Consider the following 15256-nt stretch of genomic DNA (forward strand, 5'->3'; position numbering starts at 1 on the left):
TATAGTTTATGAGCTATAATAAGATTTATATAATATATTATTATATTATATATAATAATATATAATATATATAATAATACAATAATATAATAATAATATAATATATATTTATATATAATAATAATATAATATAATATAGTAATAATATAATTTATTATAATATATTATATATTACTATATATTATATAATATATATAATAATATAATATAATATATCACAATATATATTATATATAATATATAATAATAATATAATATAATATATCATATATAATAATATAATAATAAATAAATATAAATATTTATATTTAATATATTTATATTATTTATATCATTTATATATAATATATTATATATCATAATATATTTAATATAATATATAAACATAAATAAATATATAAATATATATTTTATATATAAATTTATATATATTTATATAATAAATATATAAAAATTTATATATATTATATATAAATATAATAAATAAATAAATTTATATATTATATATAGTTTATGAGCTATAAGATTTATATATAATATAAATATATAAAATATAAATATATAATATATATTATATATAATATATGATATATTTATATATTAAATATATAATATATAATTATATAATATATTAATTAAATATTAAAAATTAAATAATATATCAATAATTATATATTATATAATTATATATTATATATTTAATATATAAACATATTATATATTATATGTTTAATATATACATATAAAATATAAATATATATAACATATTATATATCATATATTATATATTTAATATATTGAATACATATTATATATAAAATATATAATAGATATATTATATGTTTATATATAATATATTTATTCTTTTAAAAATATTTCTTTTTAAAAATATATTTATTCTTTAAAAATATATATAAATATATTTATTCTTTTAAAAAATATTTATTCTTTTTAAAAAATACATTTATTCTTTTAAAAAATATATAAATATATATAAAATATATTGTATATATAAAATACATTATATATATATTTATCTCTCTCTCTCTCTCTCTATCTATATATATATATATATATATATATATATTTTTTTTTTTAAGCTCCACTCTAAAAAGTAAATCATGGTATTCACATTTGAGCCACTGGGAAGGCCAGGGCAGAAGTCACCCAATCCCAAAACATGAGGCAGTTGAAAGAGAAACAACACAGCTATGTAGCTCAGCCTCCGGAAGGCCTATATTCTCCACACTCTCCTTATCATGAAAGCAAAAGGCCTGCCACTTCCATTAAGGGAAATGGGCTGACGCATGTGGGCAGCGGGGAAGGCTGGGGAAGGTAGGGTGGGGCAGCCAGTGAGACTAAGGCTGACCTCGTGGCTGCTTGGAGGAAGCCAAATAGTACAACAGGATGGTTGTAGAGGGGCAGAGGTTGTGGCTTTTTTATGGCACCAAAGGGACAGGGACAGGGAGGGGGAAAGAGGGACTGCTCAGATAGCTTGAGGACACCCAGAAGTATACAAAACTAAGAGGAGAAAACACTTTTTTTATTTTAAGATTTTATTTATTTGTTGGAGAGCGAGAAAGAGAGAGAGAGAAGCAGACTCCATGCTGAGCACAGAGCCCCACAGATCCAGGGCTCATTCTCAGGACCCTGAGATCAGGACCTGAGCCCAAACCAAGAGTCAGATGCTCAACTTCCTGAGCCACCCAGGCGCCCATAGGAGAGCTAACACTTTAAAGGCAACAGTACTGAGGGCTTTATGTTATGCAATAGGTGTAATTATTGTTCCCCACTTTACAGATGAGCTGAAGCTCAGAGAGGGTAAGTAACTTGCCGGAGATCACACAGCTAGTAAAGGAGCGCTGGGAGGCAAACCTAGCAGTCAGGCTTCAGAGTCTGCTCCTTCTCTCACCCTGCAATGCTGCTTCTTGACCACAGAGTTAGTCAGAAAGTATGGGTGGCAGGGGAGCAGAAACAGGAACAGTGATTAGGAACAGAATGGAGAAGAAACAAGAAAGAGACGGCAGTGTGTAGGGGGAACTGAAAGAGGGGTCTGGGTGAAGAGGGCTTCCTTAGTGGTGACAAAGTAAGTGTCCCCAGTAAAAACTACTGATTCAAGAAAAGCTATTTATATCTGACACATATTAAGGTTGGCAGAGAGGAAAACGTCAGGAAACTTGGTCCTGATTCACTCATGACACCAACTAAGCTGTGAAATACACCTGCTCATCAGGAATAAGGAGCACCTGGGAGCAGAGGAGATGGTAGGACAAAGGCAAGATCTCAACAGCAGTTTCCAGACGGTCCTACTAAGCTAGTAGAACAGGAAGAACAGGGGTTTCTCAATCGGGCAGACATAGGTCTGTAATTTTGACCAGGCTCCCTGACAAGCTGCTTTATCTCTCCGAGTCTCTCTTTCCTTTTGTGCAAAGTGTGGATACTGATTTCCTCCCCCACCCTGGGCTTTCTGCAAGGATCAAATGAAGAAAGCTGCACATAAAATGAGGGTTCAGGGGGCTCCTGGGTGGCTCAGTTGGTTAAGCGACTGCCTTCGGCTTGGGTTGTCATCCCGGAGCCCTGGGATTGAGTCCCACATCAGGCTCCCAGCTCCACGGGGAGTCTGCTTCTCTCTCTGACCTCCCCTCTCATGCTCTCTCACTCTCAAATAATAAATAAATAAATCTAAAAAAAAATGAGGGCACAGGCGAGGGAAGAGAATATAATCACTAGCCCATGGGCCACCCCACCTGCAGTCTGGAAGACTGCTTTTTTCTGGCTTAGTCAGGTTTCCCTAGGGAAGACTGCAAAACTCAATCCAGCTTCTCTAGCTTTTCCCAAGCTCTTCCCAAAGAGACTTAGCCTTCTCTGCCAGAAAAAGGCAAAGAAAAAAGAAAGGGAGAGGAGCATTTTAAGAAAAGGAAAAGGGAAATGTTTGGGGAACGTGGTATGTGCCCGCCTTCCTCCCAGGCTACAGCCCTCCCCTCAGCAGCCTTGCTTCCCTCCACCCTTCCTTGCTTCCGCTCTCAATTAGACCAAAGAAGGATTACCCTCCGGGGCTGGACAGACTTTCAAAACTTCTTTTCTTTTTTCTTTTTTTTTTTTTTCATTTTTCTTTCTTTCTTTCTCTCTTTCTTTCTTTCTTTTTTTTTTTGCCATTTAAAAATTGAGATATAATGGATGTGTAACATTTTATTAGTTTCAGATGTACAACCTAACCATTCGATATTTGTATATATTGTGAAGTGGTCACCACAATGTCTAGTAAACACCCCTCCCCATACACAGTTACATTTTTTTTTCTTATAAAGAGAACTATATTTAAGATCTATTCTCTCAGTAGCTTTCAAATATGCAATATGGTATTGTTAACTATGTCTACTAACTAATAACTCTTACTAACTACTACTAACTAGTAACTACTAACTAATATGTCACTATGCTGTACATTATCATATCCCCAGGACTTAATTTTTTTTCTAACTGGAATTTTGTACCTAAAACACTTTTGACATATTTTCCCCCAAACTATTAATCTTCTCCTCAAAAAGGAGGAGAGAGAACTGGAGATGGAGGGGTTGAGAATAAGTTGAGATGTGAATCACAGAGAGGTAAGTGAGCGGGAGAGGGTTCGAGAAAGAAGACAAAGAAAAATGAGGATGGTCGAAGTAGAATGAGAAAAAGGAAATATGTAATAGAAAGGAGCTGAAGGGACTGGAATATGGGAGAGAGATGATTGAATCAATAAATCTCTCTGAGGCCAGCCCAGCACAAGGTCCACTGGCCTGCTCTGAAAATGACTCCAGTGCTCCCCCAGCCGTCCTTCACTGGGGCTTCCAAAGATGTTTGTCTGCTCCCTTTTACTTACTCAGGTGCATTTCTTGCTTTCCTTCTAGATCAGGGACTACTGGAAAGCAGGGAAATTGCCTTGTTTATCTTTGTATCCACAGGGATGCTGACTTAAGAACTTAAAGACATTCAATACACACTTTTTAATGAATTTAGTGAACGGATGAATGAATTGATAAACTAAAACCCGGCAAACTGATAACACAGTAAGACGAACATATTTCTACAAAAATCTGCTAAGGAAGGCAGCCTTTTGAAGATCTTAAGAATTTAGAAGAACTTTTCCCTGGCCCACAAAAATGTGTTTCACCCCATTTCAATTTTTAAATTTCCTTTAACAAAATCATGGTAAAATAATTGAAAGTTCTTTCAACTAAAATGATATTTCATATTTTCAAATGTTCGGTTTATCCTTCCAAAACCTACTGATGAAACGTGGAAAATAAACTCCCAAGATTTTAGGAGTTTCTTACTTCCTGGAACCATGATTCACAATACAAATGTTCAAAACAGTTAAAACAAGGAAAAGGTTTTCTTTGAAGTGATTTCACTTCCTCCATATTATTTACTGCAGTTACCAATGTTTGTGATATTAACACTTTGAAAAAGATTGGAGTGTGACCAAAGAAGGACTTGAACTAGCCAATCAGGATGTACCTCACATTCACAAAGACTCTAGTACAAGACAAGACACTGCCAGACTGTAAGTAACAATAAAGATCTAATTAAAAAAATAGTCTTTAAAGTTTGTGAGAAGGCAGTATCTGTATATTTTAAAATTTGCCTCCTTTATTCATTTTGTTTTAAGGGTTTCCTCTAGCTGCAGAGAAAGTAAACGTGCAATTACAATTACACAAAACTAAACCAGCTAATTGGGAGATTAAAAAAACAAAAAATTCCCTTGTCTTTTTGTGAATTACTATCTATCTCAAGAATGTTCCATTGTGATACTAAGACTCACGTTCCTAAGGTTTTGACAGAATCAATAAACAAAAGGGATTTGGGGGAATGAGCTGACCACCTGTCCAGAGTTTCCTGAACTTTCAGTAAAGCGGATGAATAAAATTATCTTTAATTATGTTATCAGGACTGCATTTGAATACCCAGATGTACCAGATTTTGGATTAGCTACTTAAAATTCCATTCAAAAATTTTGACTGTGTAACAGAACTTTAGAAAGAGACATTACATCAGATTTATTATTTTAGATATTGTTGCTCATCCGATGGTAAGCCATCAGACTTGGCACAGAAGGACAGAGGATGAAAACTACCCCCACCCCCCAGGGGCTTTCTCTGGTACTGCTCATGACCACGATGTTGAAATGCTTCTAGGCAACAAATACAGGAATGGGAGGGATGTGGACGGTTTCTCAGATGGGCTTCCCCATATTCTTTTGACTTGGTTCTTCCAGATGTGATACAGACACACCACCACGGTCACTTTCACCAAATGCCTCGATTGGAACTGCTTTCCTTAGTACATGCACGTCCTTCTATATCTGCCCAAATCTCACCTAGCACCTTCAAGTGCAGAGGCTCATACCTCGGGTTCTGGAGTCAGCAGAGATAGCTTTTAATTCTACCTCTGTCACGTACTATCTTTAAACAACCCTGACCAAGATACTTAATTTTCTGGGCCTCAGTTTTCTCATCTGTAAAATGGGAACAATACTTATACCTTCTTCACTAGGGTTGCTCTGAGGATTAAATAAACTAAGGTGTGGGTAACACCCATGTTTGGCACATATTCGGGTCTAAAACTTAAATTGTACAAATATTTATCTAGTGCCTATTACATATAGAAACTGTGCTGGGGGGGGGCGGTGCCTGGGTGGCTCAGTCAGTTAAGGATCTGCCATCAGCTCAGGTCGTGATCCCAGAGTCCTGGGATCGAGCCCCATGTTGGGCTCCCTGTTCAGCAGATACACTGCTTTTCCCTCTGCATGGTGCTCCCCCTGCTTGTGCTCTCTCTTTCTCTTTCTGTCAAATGGATGGATAAAATCCTTAAAAAAAAAAAAAAAAGAAAAGAAAGAAAAGAAAAGAAACTATGCTAGGTCCTGGGCATATAATTATTAAATATTAGTCATTTGTTATTTTGACTACTACACTATTACTGTTTTCTGTACTATAGCAACCAATAGGATAGCCTTCTTCTCAAAATTTCCATTATGCCTACCTCGAATGTAATAATTTAGTGGTTTAGTACTCACTGTTTTATTCCTTAATTGTTTAATGTGTGTGCATCTGGTCACATCAGAAAAGCACAAGTGTCTTGGGGCGCCTGGGTGGCTCAATGGGTTAAGTGTCTGCCTTCAGCTCATGATCCCGGGGTCCTGAGATCAAGTCCCGCATCAGGATCCCTGCTTAGCTCTCTCTCCCTCTGCCTTCCCCACCCCTCGTGTGCTCTCTCTCTCTCTCTTAAATAAATAAAATCTTTTAAAAAAGGAGAGCACGAGAGTCTTAAACAAAGGAAAATAAATTATAGCAGGCATATCACAGAGAAGAAGTCAGAAAATTTGAGTCCTAAATGCACCTCTGGTACTCTTATCTGCATTTCCTTAGGCAGTTCATGTAAGGTATTAAAATCTCGAATTCCTCATCTGTGGATTAGTAGGGTTGGTTATGAGTATTCAACCCTTGTTCAGCTCTAAACTAAATTCTTTGCTTTGATTTCCTGTTAACGAACATAATCTAAGTCATCACTCTCCACTTATTAAAGAATCCAACATGAATGCATGTGATCCATTTTGGTGGATTTGGATATTTATTCGCCTCTTCATATTTATCTCGTGATATGAGCCTGAACTATTTTCCACATCAAGTAAAAATGAGTCTTTTTTAAAAAAAGAACTGACTACATTCTCTGACTACATCATCAAATATACACTAGTGTACACTGACCACATTATCAAAGTTTTTCACCTTTTCTTAGAAAAAAGATAATGAGACAGGGAGTCAGTAGGTATGTCAGAAAAAGACATGTCACCAGGACTCAAATGCAATCCTTAAGATACAAGAATGTGTTGGTTTTAAAGGAAACAAAACAAAACAAAACAAAACAAAACAAAAATGATGATATCCTATTAGCTATGAGAAAATTTCAAATGAAGAGAAGTTGCTTTATTTTAAAACTTCTTAACAGAGTTCACACGCTTATTTTGGTCTTTAAAATGGTTATTTCCCTAAAATATCCAGTATCACTTCCACACATTCTCCTGCTATCAACCAACCTACCAGCCTCACAGCCATTAATTCGGTTTTCCCTCCTGTGATGAGAAATAAACTTCAGTCCTTCAAACCAAACACCTCCATCTATGGGCCAGCCGCCATGTTGATCATCTACTTAAAGAAAGTACTCCTGGGGCACCTGGGTTGCTCAGTCAGTTAAGCATCTGACTCTTGATTTCAGGTCAGGTCATGCATGATCTCAGGGTTGTGGGATTGACCCGTGTAAGGCTCTGCCCGTGTAGACCCGTGTAGAGTCTGCTTGTCCTCCTCCCTCTGCTCCTCCACCTGCTCTCTCTCTCTCTAATAAGTAAATAAATACAATCTTAAAAAAAAAAAAAAGTAAGTACTCCTGAAATAGTTGCCCCACCCTCTCCTGGATCATTTCTATCAGCAAACACATGGTCTCTTACCCTCTTAAAGACCCTTCCTGACCCCATAGCACCCTCCAGCCACCACCCCATGTCTCTGATTCCTTATACAAATAGCACCTCAGGCTAGTTGCCTATATACTATTTTATAGTTCAGGAGCCTACTGATGCCCAGAAAGATTAAGTAATTTATCTACACAGTGATTTACTTAAATATAAAGAAGCATTAAGAGCAGAGACATACCACAAATTTCAGTCTCTGATGATACCAAATAACACCTCTTTCCTATTAATAGTAACAGAAAACCCTGCAATGTCTAAATAAAAAGCACTTGCAAACACTACTACTTAGGGGAAAATTTACAGGTTACAAAGAGCCTTCATGTGCATTTTCTCCTCTGATTCTTAACATCCCTGCAATGTGACTAAGTGATTATTTGTCCATCTAGTTAAGGAAGAAACTGAGGCCTAGGAGGTTTGGGGAACTTGCCGGGCCAAGGGGCCCAACACGATGCCTGTGGTCATAGAGAGGAGTGAGGTTGTTTGGGTGTGAATCCTGAATCTACCAGCTGGTGTCCAGCTGACTCTGGCAAGTAACTGAATCTCTTCCTGCTTTAGTGTTTTTGTGTGTCAAATGGGTACAGCTCCCTGGGCTGTGGAGATGCTTACATGAGTTTATGTAGAATCCTTGGAACCAGTAATTGACATATATCAAGTTCTAAGGTTAATATTCACTTCATTAGGGGTGCCTGGGTGGCTCAGTGGGTTAAGCCTCTGCCTTCGGGTCAGGTCGTGATCTCAGGGTCCTGGGATCGAGCCCCGCATGGGGCTCTCTACTCAGCAGGGAGCCTGCTTCCCCCACTCTCTCTCTCTGCCTGCCTCTCTCCCTACTTGTGATCTCTGTCAAATAAATAAATAAAATCTTTTAAAAAAAAATAGTCACTTCATTAAGTGTCCCGCTGTGGACAGACACTGTGCTATTTTTTTTTTTAATAAATAAAACTGTTGGGCCTCCACCACTAAATAATCTGTCCCTGACAAACTCTCATTTTAGCTCAAAATTCTGATAACATAGGACATCAACCCATTAATATTTGAAATAAAACAACTGAGTAAAAAACCCAGAAGGTATTTTGAATCCTGTAAGATGACTGGCTTTAAAAAAATAAAAAACCTGTTGAAAATTTACCAGTGGTTTTCTGATTTTATGAAACTTACCTTCTGCGAGTTTTCCAGCTTCAATGTAGGAAGTAAGAAATAATGGCTCTCCTACATCTCCCTCACGTGGTACGGAAACCCGAGCTTTTTTGTATATGGAGTGAAAGAGTCCATCACCACCAGGGCTGAACATGAACATGGTCACCAAAACAGTCACCTTCCACATGGCACCAACCATTCCCTCTAGTCCTAGGAGGAAAACAACAAATGATTCTGAAGAGTAAATATTGACCCAGACATTTTACATATAAGACCTTCATTTATTTCATTCAAAAAATAGGTATATTGAAAAAAAGAAAAGTATATTGTGTGTGTTAAGCACCTTGGATACAACCTGAATAAAACAGACCCAATCCCTGCTTACCCCAAAGTGGACAGTCTAAGGGAGAAGGAGGCACTATCCGGGTTTATATTTATATTTCTAAATATAGAGAGACATTTTCTATTTCTAAAACCATGGTCTGAAAAGTAAATTCAATGCAGGATTAGCTAAAACTTCAAGACAACAGGACTCTGTAACTGATCACCAGAGGAGTGGTAGAGACAGTTATCTACCACAGGAAGGGAGAGGATTGAGAAGACTGAGAGAACCCAGGAAGGCCTTACCAAGGTCGCAGATGTGCGTAAAAGGCGGATGGAGCCCAAATGGGCAGGAGAAATGGGGAAGGCCTCACTGATGGGTGGAACAGCTTGAGCAAAAGGGAGATATGAGTTGTCCGTGGCAGAGAAATTTTAAAAATTTAAAACAAACAAAACAGATTTCTGTTTACCTCTTCTCTCTCTACAAATCATAAACTTGGCATCCGAGAACAAAAAAAGAAAGGAAGAAGAAGAAGGTCCTAGGACTATCTCTAGGTCCCTGCCCCTATAGCTACCGGATAAGTAAACTCAAGAGCTATGCCTCAAACTTTATGAACACAGCTTTTTATAAGGGTCTTCGAATCTGATGTTTGTTTAGAGTATTCATCTCAGCTGCTAATAATAATGGCTTAAAATTATATGATTTCCCTAAACTTGTACATAAACATGTAATTTGAATTTACAATGGGCTTTCCCATGTGTTTCCAGCCAATCTGAATATCTTAATAACCCGACCAGGAAATCAAAAGTGATTATCACCAATTTTAGATAAGGAAAATTTGACTCAAAGGAATGTCTCATCCTAGGACATGTGGAACCCGGTCAAAGCCAAGATCAGGTTAAAGTGATTCAGGTGTACAGGCAGGGCTGGACTGCAACTTTTTCTAAAATTTTGATGTTTTGTTTATCATGGATTTTTTTCTTGCATTAATTTTGATTTCCCCCCCAAGTATTGCATTAAAATACTATGTATCATGATTATTGAGTTTTTTGGCACGTTCTTAAATTTTACCCTGGGCAAAGGCCTCACCTGATTCACCTTAATCCTTAATGCTAAGAATTATGATCCTACATCAGTACTATTATTACTCTGCCTTACTACTATTTAAGCATGATCCAAATTCTTAGCTCTAAAGTCTAAGGAAAGTACACGAAACAAATAAATACTTTACTTACTCAGGTTTCTGGATGTAAAAAGAAATATACAATTATGCGAACATAATGCCTGCTTTGGACTGTTAAAATAGTGCTTTAAAATGCCATGCCATTAAAACATCTTAAAAACACAAAATATATAAAAATCTATTACCACATGCTAATCACAACCCAAATTGGCATAACATGAAAATACTGGTTGTAACAAATTTTAGACACATTTCCCCAATAAGATAGACATTTACCATTATAATTTGATCAAATATACAATGCTTGTCAAATCTTTCATGATTGACTTAAAAGAATTCCCCATACTTCATGTAAACAAGTCCAACCAAATACAATCCGTAGCTAAAAAATGGTTTTGCCTATAATAAGGAACAAAATGAATTTAAAACCTGAAATTAGTCCCAAGAATCCCAAGAGTAGTGACCACTATGGAGCTGATAAAACATTTTTTAAAATTATGTGAACTTGTTACACTGATGTTTTAATAACATAACTACTTTCAAGGAATACTTAAAATCAACAATCTTACTCTCTAACTGGTTCAGGGAAAAAAAAATCTGTGGAAGTAAAAAAATAGGGGAAGAAGCTCTTCCAGTAAGAGTTTTTGTTTTTTTTTTTTCCTGGCGGCAAGAAACTAATCAGGCCATCTAATTTCTCCATCTTCCTGTTGCAAACCTCCAGCTCCCTTTAATGGAAGTCATTAATATTTAAATAACCAGGGCAGTAACAACACTTCCCTTGTAAGCAGATGTTGACTCAAAGATGTTAAAGGAGGAAAGAGGTAAAACTCATCTTGTTTTAATTGACATACATCTAATACATAAAAGTAAGAGTTCAGTCAATTTAGTAGATCTCATTAACATTTAATCAAATAACTATTAGAGTCATGGTTTCTCATGCCGGTGAATTAAAGCAACAACATACTTCATTTCATAATTCTCATTTAACCATCAGAATTCCCGAACTGTGCTTGGCTGTCATCTTTCTTCGTGAAAATGAAAGCTATTATCATGAATGGAGAAGTGTTGTTTCTTTTTTTTCTTAAGTTCTTCTCAAATGTTTTCGTTTACCCTCAATTAGCTCAAATCGTATTGAACATTTATTGAGTACTTTCTAAACAAAACACCCTGTACTAGAAGCTATTGCCCAAAGAAAGTGTAAAAAAATTAAGCGTACAATTTACCATGTCTATATGAAATAATATGAAAACATTGATGCTATTTCCAGTTCAAATATATCATACTGAAAGATTCAGGCAAACTGTTCCTCCTAATGTTTAGAAACATAAAATCTAAGTAAATACAAAGCAATATTGGCAGAATTAAATAAGCTAAAGGTCAAAAGCATATGATTTATTAAAATCATCTTACTAAACCTTAAATATTACAGTTGGAAACCTTATGTCCAAAGTACAATGTTTTTCTATAAACACAGCTATTTAACACAGTGATCTTTAGAATAATAAAAACTGTCAACAATGTAAACAATTTAAGATAAGTAAGTTGTACCCAAAAAGATGGAATTATACACAGCAATTAAAATGATAAGAATATTTTGGAAAATATACTAAAATATTAGGTAAAGAAGAGCAGGCTACTATATTGGATATATGGTAGTTTCTCTAATTAATACTTTTTTTTAAATTTCTAAAGTTTCTACAATAATGACTCTTATAATTAGAAAAAAATAGTTTTCGGTTTTGCTTTTGTTAAGATAAAGTGAAGCAACTGATAGACATGGCAAAAAAATGCTTGTTCCTTATTCCTTGTTACTACCTGGTTATGACCTCTTGCGTTTCCTAGGAATAAGGGTTCTGTTTGTTCTTTTAGAATACATTCTTCTTTCTCTAACATTCTATGAGGATGTGTCTTGATCTCCTAGAGCCATAGAACTTCAAGACTCAAAGTACATTTTCTCTTTGGCAAATAGGAAAGCTCTGCATAAATGTGAGATGCTGTTATAATAATAATTCCTACAATTATATTGTATTTAATTCTGCCTGGAATCGAGTCCATGACAAATGTGCACATAGTTGGTATTGGCAAATATCTGTTGAACTGACGTGTCTAAATAATGAATCATATTTTAGACAGATATGAGATATTAGAGATTCATGTAGCCTAATTCTTTCATCTTGGAAACTAAAATTGGAGCCAGAGAAGTACATAAGTGACTTAAGATTACACCACTGGTGAGTAGTAGGGCCAAGACTCAAAACAGGATCTATTTATGGCTCTACATCGAATCTGATTTCCACACTCCATCCTTGGTTACAATTATATTCAGATATTCTGTTATTATCTCAATAGATAATTAACAGCCTATAACAGTCTGAAACCCCTTTCAGAGATCATTAGAACATGCAATAAAAAGTGACAAATGAATAAGCAGAAATATTAATAAGTCAATCTTCCTAGAGAAATTTGGTTTTTAGAAACAGACACTAATCCAGGTTCTGCCAGCTCATTCATCGACACTTCAGTGAGACGGTGACTTCTCTGGGTCCCAGTCAATGCGTTAAAACCAGTGGTTACCTTTCCAGGAGCTTTGAGAGCTCGATGATCAACAAAGCCATTGTTAAAAATTAAATTTACCATTTAATAAGTCCTCTTTAAAAACCTAAGTAATAAATACTCAAAACTCATCACTTCATAACTATTTACTACATTTTACCATGACTCCAGGGCTATGGTTTTGTATGTGATGGACAAATTCCGTAATGGTTTGCTACAGTGCATTTCTTTCCAACTCTGTGTGCAGGAACATCTTGCTGGTATCTTGAAATCAGCCCTGGTGGGAGTATTTACACCACAGAAATCAGCAAAGATTCCCACCCCCAGAGAACTGGTTTCTAAAGATTTACCCACACACAGTGGTCTCGTATTCCTAATTTGAAAAAATGAGCTGGAAACTACTTTCCATCACACTCCAATTCCAATCGAAATAATCAGCAGAAGAGACAAAGGGGAAAACCCTGCCAAGTGTGTTTGAAAACAACCATTAACAGGTCAGATATGTAAGCCTTCTGGAAAAGAAACCTGAAAAAGCCACTTTTCTGAAACTGTGTGTTCTATTGATGAAGAAAGAATCAAAAACAAAAACTCCAGAATGAGGACAAGGAAACAAAGTGTCCAGCCACTCTCTGTTCTCTCCTTCCCACTTGCCTATTTTATATGATAATTATTCCAACCAACAGATAGGAATTGCTCACATGATAAATGCTGTCCCTGCAATAAAAGAGCTATTCGGATTCCCCTGTCCATATTTAACTGGCGTTAGTAGCTCCCAATGTTAAAAAAAAATTCCCCAAAACAAAACAAACAAAACAGGCCAACTAGTAACAGACATGTTCATGAAATCTGCAATAAAAGAAAGGTACGAGAAAGTGGTTCCTCTACTCTACAAAGATATAAGCACATCTCGAGATTATTCAAGCGTATCCCAAGCACCCGAATCCTGTAACAGAGCTATTATGCAACCTTCCACTAAATACCAATTCTAGCTGTTTTGGTAAAAGATTTCCATGCAAACCAGTGTTTTATTTGTTCATTTGGATAAACAAACCTTCATCTAAATAAGCCTTTGTTCTGAGGAATCCACTACTCATTTTCCTTAAGACATCATTTTAATTTCTCAAATTGATGTTCGAAGTGCTCTTTCCCCAGGAAAGACACAGTGCCAGACACACCAGGTGAGAGGTGATAGGCAACCTTCTGCTGAGGGGGCACTGAGAACATGCCCATCTCCTTCTCCTAGACCACCCCCCTGGCATCAGACAGGGGCGTCTAATCTTGCTAATGACTCAGTCATTCCCATCTCTGCCATTGTATTTTTGGACTCATAGGAAAGGGGGATATGTGGCAGGTAGAGGATGAAAAGAATCAGGAAGAGGAGGAATAATATCATCTGACTTTACCTCAAAGTCTCACTCCAGCGAAAAGGAAAATTTGAATGGGGGTGGGAAGTTAGAAGTAGACACGTCCCAAAATGTTAGTAACAGCTTTGAAACAGAAAGACATCCTTGAGGCCTCATCAGTAATAGCTACCAATCACTGAACATTCTCTATATTCACGGAAATGTGCTAATTGCTTTATATTTTTATTTCTGACCTTTCTGGGGCAGATAGTGTTATCATCCCACTTCAGGGATTTGAAGCTGATCCTCAGGGAATTTAAGTTATTGGCCCAAGTCCACACCACTAAGTGGTAAAGCAAAGAGTTAACGCCAATTCTAAGACTATTCTATAGTTCCAATACCAGCATCTCCCAAAATGTGGGCCAGAGTCGTCCCTCCTTATTCAGGTAAATTTGGAAATATATTATATCCTTACAGAATTAAATTATTAGGTTGCTAAGAAGTTCTGCTGTAAATCAACCTGTTAAAACTTTAGCCCAGTATTTCTTAAACCAACAATTTTTCTTAAAGATTTTTTTTTTTTTTTAATTTGAGAGAGAGTGAGAGACTGAGCGAGAGAGAAAGCACGAGTCGGGGAAGAGACAGAGAAGAAACAGGATCCCCAGCACCTTGGGATCATGACCTGAGCTGAAGGCAGATGCAGAACTGACTGAGCCACCCAGGCACCGTCCCAAACCAACAGGTTTTGATCAGGAAAGGCTTCTTATTATTGCGTAATATCTAAAAATTTTATGGCATGCACTCTGTGGCCTTTATTATTTTTTTTAATTAAATTTTTTATTTTTTTATTTTAATAAACATATAATGTATTTTTATCCTCAGGGGTACAAGTCTGTGAATCGCCAGGTTTACACATTTCATAGCACTCATCATAGCACATACCCTCCCCAATGTCCATATCCCCACTACCCTCTCCCGTCCCCCCTCCCCCCAGCAACCCTCAGTCTGTTTTTTGAGATTGAGTCTTTTATGGTTTGTCTCCCTCCCAATCCCATTTTTTCATTTTTTCTTTTCCTACCTCCCCCCAACCCCCCCACATTGCGTTTCCACTTCCTCATATCAAAGAGATCATATGATAGTTGTCTTTCTCCGATTGACTTATTTCGCTAAGCATGATACCCTCTAGTTCCATCCACGTCGTCACAAATGGCAAG

The 15256-nt window shown here is 36.4% G+C and overlaps 1 protein-coding gene across 1 annotated transcript in view; it reads right to left on the bottom strand.

Moving 5' to 3' along the window:
• Positions 1–15256, bottom strand: part of CPVL (carboxypeptidase vitellogenic like) — a 133253-nt gene that overhangs the window by 95509 nt on the left and 22488 nt on the right. Inside the window, exon 2 of the mRNA XM_080818862.1 lies at positions 8663–8851. Within this exon, the coding sequence (XP_080674988.1) occupies positions 8663–8840 (178 nt within the window). The 5' untranslated portion in view covers positions 8841–8851. The remainder of the gene's footprint in view (positions 1–8662; positions 8852–15256) is intronic.

The sequence above is a fragment of the Martes martes genome (genome assembly GCF_963455335.1).
Source record: "Martes martes genome assembly, chromosome: 11".
Lineage (NCBI taxonomy): Eukaryota > Metazoa > Chordata > Mammalia > Carnivora > Mustelidae > Martes > Martes martes.